We start from the raw sequence: 7,907 nt of genomic DNA, 5'->3' as shown, positions 1-7,907 counted from the left end.
GAGGAGAAGTTGAGGAAGAACTCCGACAGCACGACGGCGTGGTGGTGGTGGAGCTCGTGGTTCTCCAGCAGGGCTTCGCCAAGCACTACGGAGGAGGAGGAGGTGTTGGAGGAGGGAGAGGGCTGCATCAAGGGAAGGATGTCCGGCTGCCCTCTCTCTCCCTCACTATATATAGGGGTAAGGGGATGGAGGAGGCTCCCTAGGGTTCCGTAGGGAGGGCGGCGGCCACAGGGGAAACCCTAGATGGGTTTGGGCGCCGCCACCCCCTAGGAAACTTGCCCCCCAAGCCGGGAGAGGGGGCTGCCCTATGGGAGGCGCCCCCACCTCTCCTGGTTACGTGAGAGGGGCTGGGAGGGGCGCACCACCCCTTAGTGGGCTGGTTTGCCCCTTCCCCTTTGGCCCATGAGGCCCTCCAACACTTGCCGGGGCTCTCGAAACACCTTTCGGTCATGCTGGCCATAGCCTGGTACCCCCGGAACACTTCCGGACTCCAATACCCTTCGTCCAATATATCGATCTTCACCGCCGGATCATTCCGGAACTCCTCGTGATGTCCGGGATCACATATGGGACTCCGAACAACCTTCGGTAACCACATACTATTTCCCATAACAACTCTAGCGTCACCGAACCTTAAGTGTGTAGACCCTACGGGTTCGGGAATCATGCAGACATGACCGAGACAACTCTCTGGCCAATAACCAACAGCGGGATCTGGATACCTATGTTGGCTCCCACATGTTCCACGATGATCTCATCGGATGAACCACGATGTCAAGGATTCAAGCAATCCCGTATACAATTCCCTTTGTCAACCGGTATAGTACTTGCCCGAGATTCGATCGTCGGTATCCCGATACCTTGTTCAATCTCGTTACCGGCAAGTCTCTTTACTCGTTCTGTAACACATCATCCCGTGATCAACCCCTTGGTCACATTGTGCAAATTATGATGATGTCCTACCGAGTGGGCCCAGAGATACCTCTCCGTCACACGGAGTGACAAATCCCAGTCTCGATTTGTGCCAACCCAACAGACACTTTCGGAGATACCCGTAGTGCACCTTTATAGCCACCCAGTTACGTTGTGACGTTTGGTACACCCAAAGCATTCCTACGGTATCCAGGAAATATTTCCAACAAGGAAATATAATAATAATAACTAATTTATTATTGCCTCTAGGGCATATTTCCAACAGTCTCCCACTTGCACTAGAGTCAATAATCTAGTTCACATCGCCATGTGATTAACACTCACAGGTCACATCGTCATGTGACCAACATCCAAAGAGTTTACTAGTGTCACTAAACTAGTTCACATCATCATGTGATTAAGACTCAATGAGTTCTGGGGTTTGATCATGTTTTGCTTGTGAAAGAGGTTTTAGTCAACGGGTCTGCAACATTCAGATCCGTATGTACTTCGCAAATCTCTAGGTCATATTGTAAATGTTGCTTCCACGCTCCACTTGGAGCTATTCCCAATGGTTGCTCCACTATACGTATCCGGTTTTTTACTCAGAGTCATTCGGATAGGTGTTAAATCTTGCATCGACGTAACCCTTTACGCCGAACTCTTTATCACCTCCATAATCGAGAAACATGTCCTTATTACTCCAAGGACAATTTTGACCGCTGTCCAATGATCCATTCCTGGATCACTCTTGTACCCCCTTGCCAGACACGTGGCAAGGCACACATCTGGTGTGGTACTCAGCATAGCATATGTAGAGCCTACGTCTAAAGCATAGGGGACGACTTTCGTCCTTTCTCTCTCTTCTGCCGTGGTCGAGCTTTAAGTCTTAACTTCATACCTTACAGCTCAGGCAAGAACTCCTTCTTTGACTGATCCATCTTGAACACCTTCAAGATCATGTCAAGGTATGTGCTCATTTGAAAGTAGCATTAAGCATTTTCAATCTATCCTTATAGATCTTGATACTCAATATTCAAGCAGCTTAATCCAGATTTTCTTATTGAAAAACACTTTTCAAATAACCCTATATGCTTTCCAGAAACTCTACAACATTTCTGATCAACAATATGTTAGCAACATATACTCATCAGAAATTGTATAGTGCTCCCACTCACTTCTTTAAAAATACAAGTATCTCATAAACTTTGTACAAACCCAAAATCTTTGATCATTCCATCAAAGCTCAATATATAGAATGCACCTTTTTAGATCTAGTCATTTTAGATCTATATAAATTTTACAGTAAGTAGCTTTTTACCTTTCAGATACATGTAGATGTTACGGAGGGAGTACAACAAAATTTTAGATCTGATTCGTTGCCCAGCACGCACACCTGACACCTGCACACAAATGCATGCATGTCTTGGCGTCAAATGGCGCAACAATTTGTTAGTGCACGGTATTGGGAACAAGAAGTTCAAACACAAACATCGATCCACTTGCATAGATCTAAAATTGTCCTCCGGAACTCCTCGTGATGTCCGGGATCACATATGGGACTCCGAACAACCTTCGGTAACCACATACTATTTCCCATAACAACTCTAGCGTCACCGAACCTTAAGTGTGTAGACCCTACGGGTTCGGGAATCATGCAGACATGACCGAGACAACTCTCTGGCCAATAACCAACAGCGGGATCTGGATACCTATGTTGGCTCCCACATGTTCCACGATGATCTCATCGGATGAACCACGATGTCAAGGATTCAAGCAATCCCGTATACAATTCCCTTTGTCAACCGGTATAGTACTTGCCCGAGATTCGATCGTCGGTATCCCGATACCTTGTTCAATCTCGTTACCGGCAAGTCTCTTTACTCGTTCTGTAACACATCATCCCGTGATCAACCCCTTGGTCACATTGTGCAAATTATGATGATGTCCTACCGAGTGGGCCCAGAGATACCTCTCCGTCACACGGAGTGACAAATCCCAGTCTCGATTTGTGCCAACCCAACAGACACTTTCGGAGATACCCGTAGTGCACCTTTATAGCCACCCAGTTACGTTGTGACGTTTGGTACACCCAAAGCATTCCTACGGTATCCAGGAAATATTTCCAACAAGGAAATATAATAATAATAACTAATTTATTATTGCCTCTAGGGCATATTTCCAACAGTCTCCCACTTGCACTAGAGTCAATAATCTAGTTCACATCGCCATGTGATTAACACTCACAGGTCACATCGTCATGTGACCAACATCCAAAGAGTTTACTAGTGTCACTAAACTAGTTCACATCATCATGTGATTAAGACTCAATGAGTTCTGGGGTTTGATCATGTTTTGCTTGTGAAAGAGGTTTTAGTCAACGGGTCTGCAACATTCAGATCCGTATGTACTTCGCAAATCTCTAGGTCATATTGTAAATGTTGCTTCCACGCTCCACTTGGAGCTATTCCCAATGGTTGCTCCACTATACGTATCCGGTTTTTTACTCAGAGTCATTCGGATAGGTGTTAAATCTTGCATCGACGTAACCCTTTACGCCGAACTCTTTATCACCTCCATAATCGAGAAACATGTCCTTATTACTCCAAGGACAATTTTGACCGCTGTCCAATGATCCATTCCTGGATCACTCTTGTACCCCCTTGCCAGACACGTGGCAAGGCACACATCTGGTGTGGTACTCAGCATAGCATATGTAGAGCCTACGTCTAAAGCATAGGGGACGACTTTCGTCCTTTCTCTCTCTTCTGCCGTGGTCGAGCTTTAAGTCTTAACTTCATACCTTACAGCTCAGGCAAGAACTCCTTCTTTGACTGATCCATCTTGAACACCTTCAAGATCATGTCAAGGTATGTGCTCATTTGAAAGTAGCATTAAGCATTTTCAATCTATCCTTATAGATCTTGATACTCAATATTCAAGCAGCTTAATTCAGATTTTCTTATTGAAAAACACTTTTCAAATAACCCTATATGCTTTCCAGAAACTCTACAACATTTCTGATCAACAATATGTTAGCAACATATACTCATCAGAAATTGTATAGTGCTCCCACTCACTTCTTTAAAAATACAAGTATCTCATAAACTTTGTACAAACCCAAAATCTTTGATCATTCCATCAAAGCTCAATATATAGAATGCACCTTTTTAGATCTAGTCATTTTAGATCTATATAAATTTTACAGTAAGTAGCTTTTTACCTTTCAGATACATGTAGATGTTACGGAGGGAGTACAACAAAATTTTAGATCTGATTCGTTGCCCAGCACGCACACCTGACACCTGCACACAAATGCATGCATGTCTTGGCGTCAAATGGCGCAACAATTTGTTAGTGCACGGTATTGGGAACAAGAAGTTCAAACACAAACATCGATCCACTTGCATAGATCTGAAGATCCACCATAAAAAAGATTGACCAAAGTAATGGCAGCAAGAATCGGCTGATAAATATAACGGTCCAAACTCGGAAGCTTCACCAGTGATTTTTAGTAAATCACGTTTCTTCTTCATGTGCCATACTAATGTTTGCTTCTTCTTTTTTTCTTAACAGCTACGAGTAGCAATCAGCATGCCGAAAAGCAGCGGCGTGACCGTGTTCGACGACCTGCCCGAGTGGCTTGTCGTTGACGAGATCCTTGTCCGGCTACCGGCCAAGGATGTACTCCGCTGCCGTGCCGTCCGCAAGTCGTGGCGCAGCGGCACTTCCACCAACGCGTTCATCCTCAACCACCACCACCGCCAGCCCTCGCTCCCCATCATCCAAAACAAAGAGGGCATCTATCGCCATGTCGGATCCCCTACTGATCAAAAGATACAGCGTGTCCTCCGGCACGCAGATCCCTTTACAAACGAGATGAATGTATGTCATGCTGTTTGTGATGGCCTCCTCATCCTGGAGAAGCAATCCAATTTCTACATCTGCAACCCTACCACCCGCAAGTATGCTTCCCTGCCACATCCTCCACGACGGTCACGCACCAGCGCCGTCGACGTAGTCGGCTTCTACCGGCTCCACACATCTGGAGAACACCGTGTTCTCTGGGTGTCATACTCAAAACAGTGCGCACCCAGGGAATCGAACCCTGGTCAGTACCGTGGGAGGGTACTATGATACCACTACACCAGATGCGCTTTGGATGATGCTGCTACTTTTACCGATATAGATTAATTTGGATTATAGACTTGCAAAGTAAAAAAGAAAGAAAAAGAAATGGAGAAGTGGGGTATCGATCCCCATACCTCCGCATGCTAAGCTAGCGCTCTACCATCTGAGCTACATCCCCTTACCTTGAATTATTACTAACGGTTATATTTAAACTTTATGTAATTTATGTGTCTTATCGAAACTGCTATACGGAACCACCTTTTAGCTTAATCTTGCTCGTTGCTCCTGTACGAAAGGAAGCACATACCCAACCTTGGGCGACACGGTTGTTTTTCGTTCTTCTAATCTGGCTCGTGTATTGCTTCTCCCGTATGCAGCACCTTTTTTGTTTCCTTTGGGCTCACACCTCATGTTTGTGTTCATGCTCGAGCACCGACCGGAAGCTTTAAAGAAACAGAAGCATTACAAATCCGGAAATGTCCTGGTCATTAAAATAGATCAACAAAGTTTGAATTACATGACGAGAATTATCATTCCATCACCACTATTGTCCTTGATTGGCCAGATTTTACAGCTGACGCGGACAACACTAAGTTGTCCGTTATGTCCACGAGTATACCTGCTGATGGAGACTAGGCTAGTGCGCGCAGCGGCAGCGGACATAACCATGTTGCAGTAGACATCATGGCCAGCGAGAATATATGAGATAATGTCCTCATCTCCCAGTGGCTTAACCGCGGACGCCATCTCGTCGTCGAGTGCCTTCAATTTTTTGATGTAGTCGAGTCGGAGATGGACGGAGCCCTTGTGTGTAGTAGCTAGGGGGTTGCGGGTGTTTACGACGCGAGCTTTGTTTATGTCTGAGAATATGCCCTCAATGGCCTTCAATGTGTGTGCCATAGTAGGTTGGATGATGACCGCTGCAAGCATGCTGCGAGAGAGCTATGCGGGTGTTTACAGAGCGAGTTTTATCCGAGTAAGGAAGATGTTCTAATGGCCTTCCATGTGCGCAGCACAATCGGCTGGGTGATGAACGCTGCAAGCATGTTGCAAAAGAGTTAGGGCGATGCATGTGTTTACGGCCCGAGTTTTATCCGATTCAGGGAAATGTCTTAAATGGCCTTCCCCATGTGCGTGCCATAGTTGGCTGGGTGTTGACGGCTGAAGGCATGTTACCGGAGAGCTAAGGCGATGCAGGTGTTTACGGAGCGAGTTTTATCCGAGTCAGGAAGATGTCTTAAGGGTGTGTTTTGTAGAGTGCACGGAGGTTGCATGAGCTCAAAAGTATCCTCTTTGACCCACTTTTGGGTGTTTGATAGCCTGCACGGGCCTCCTCAACATGCACGAGCTCAGCCCAAATACCCTCCTAGCATGCACGAAGAGAGAACACCCCAACAACCATTCGTTGGTCAGCATGCATGAGCGAAGCGGGCAACAATGTATTTTTAAAAATATTTAGAATACCAAAAATTGTTCAGATTTTTTAATTTTGTTAAAATTTTGAAAATCTGGAAAGATTTTCAAAAAAAGTCCAGTTTTTCAAAAAAAAATATAATTTCAAATTTCAAAAAATGTTCGAATTTTCAAAAAAAATAGTTTTTCAAAATTCAGATTTTCGAAAAATAAATTTAAAAAGAGAAAACTTTCAAAAAAATTTGAATTAAAAAAATAGAACTTCAAAAAAATTTATTCAATGTTTCTAATTTTTTTTAACATTTTTTATATTTTTTGTTCACTTATTTGAAAATACCGATTGATACAATAGCGAGTGACATGTCTAAACAGACGCAAGCTGCAAACAGAGTTTCAGCTTAGCATGTCTTAGCACATATACCGCTACCAAATAATAGCAAATGCATGCACTCAGCATATATACACTCAGCGTGTATTAGAGGAGAACAACCATGCTTGGTTGGGGATGCTACCAACACACCCTAAATGGCCTTCCCCATGTGTGCGCCATAGTCGGATGGGAGATGACCATTGCAAGCACGTCACGGGAGAGGGTGTCGGGGTACTGAAGATCCGTTCAGTCGGTGACTATGAGGTTTGCTGGGTTCATCACGGTGATGACCTAGCCATCTTTATGATACCGGGAAGAGTTTCCACTGGAAAAACAACCGTCTAGTCGATGAAGTGATGTATTTGTGCGCTACGGGTCATTGAGAGAACCAACCCCTTCTAGAGCAGATGATTGTTCTTGGCCAGATTCTCGGTGATGAAAGATAGGGGTGGTGTGGTGGGGGAGCTAGCCAGGACTTTTGTTGGATGCAACACACTAGATGCGATCCAAACTGGAATGGCTCATGATACCATGTGAGATTTTGTGTAAGCGTCTCTACCTCCCGAAGGAGGCTGCGTGGATTGTATTTATAACGCTATACACATGTCTGCTACAATAGATCTTCCCAGATCACGGCTTTGATAGCTGAGAGAACTAGTTCAAACTATGTACAATACCTTATCTCTACGAATCAAGTTGTTCCTGTTGTAACTGCAAGATTATATAGGTAGAATGTAACTAATTCTAACACAAGAAGTTGCTTCCGATGTTGATCCCACTCCTCAATTCTTTCTCCACAATGGCATCCTCAAGTACAACAATACGTTTTATGTTGGTACATCTAATGTACCGAGGGAAACAACTTCCATTCTTCTATATTAGGTGGTCATTCGGGATAAGAGCTACTTATTACCAAAGTATCAAAATGATTCTCTATTGGCAAAAGTTAAAAGCTATATTGGAAGCATTTGTCCCTCAGTGCCTTATTTGTCAAACCAAAAAAATTGAACATATTCATCCTCCCAGTAAACTTTAACATCTATCAGCTCCTCCCATTGCTTGGTATCACATTAGAATGGAC

General features: G+C 44.3%; 1 protein-coding gene and 1 non-coding gene across 2 annotated transcripts; one reads left to right on the top strand and one right to left on the bottom strand.

Annotated features, from left to right (window-relative positions):
• The first annotated feature begins 4,496 nt into the window (after positions 1 to 4,496).
• On the top strand, positions 4,497 to 5,049 carry LOC119284045 (F-box protein At2g34280-like). The gene has a single exon (XM_037563345.1). It carries the CDS (start codon positions 4,507 to 4,509, stop codon positions 5,047 to 5,049), a length of 543 nt encoding a protein of 180 aa, XP_037419242.1. The 5' UTR covers positions 4,497 to 4,506.
• TRNAG-CCC lies at positions 4,999 to 5,069 on the bottom strand. The gene has a single exon. It is a non-coding gene; the product is annotated as a tRNA-Gly (tRNA).
• Positions 5,070 to 7,907: the final 2,838 nt, after the last annotated feature.

Source organism: Triticum dicoccoides, chromosome 4A, assembly GCF_002162155.2.
Source record: "Triticum dicoccoides isolate Atlit2015 ecotype Zavitan chromosome 4A, WEW_v2.0, whole genome shotgun sequence".
NCBI lineage: Eukaryota > Viridiplantae > Streptophyta > Magnoliopsida > Poales > Poaceae > Triticum > Triticum dicoccoides.
Note: the sequence above shows the minus strand (reverse complement) of the source record. Positions and strands in the feature narration are given on the sequence as shown.

Excerpts from the sequence above, each read along its gene's own strand:
- LOC119284045 (XM_037563345.1), top strand. The coding sequence starts at position 4,507 with ATGCCGAAAAGCAGCGGCGTGACCGTGTTCGACGACCTGCCCGAGTGG.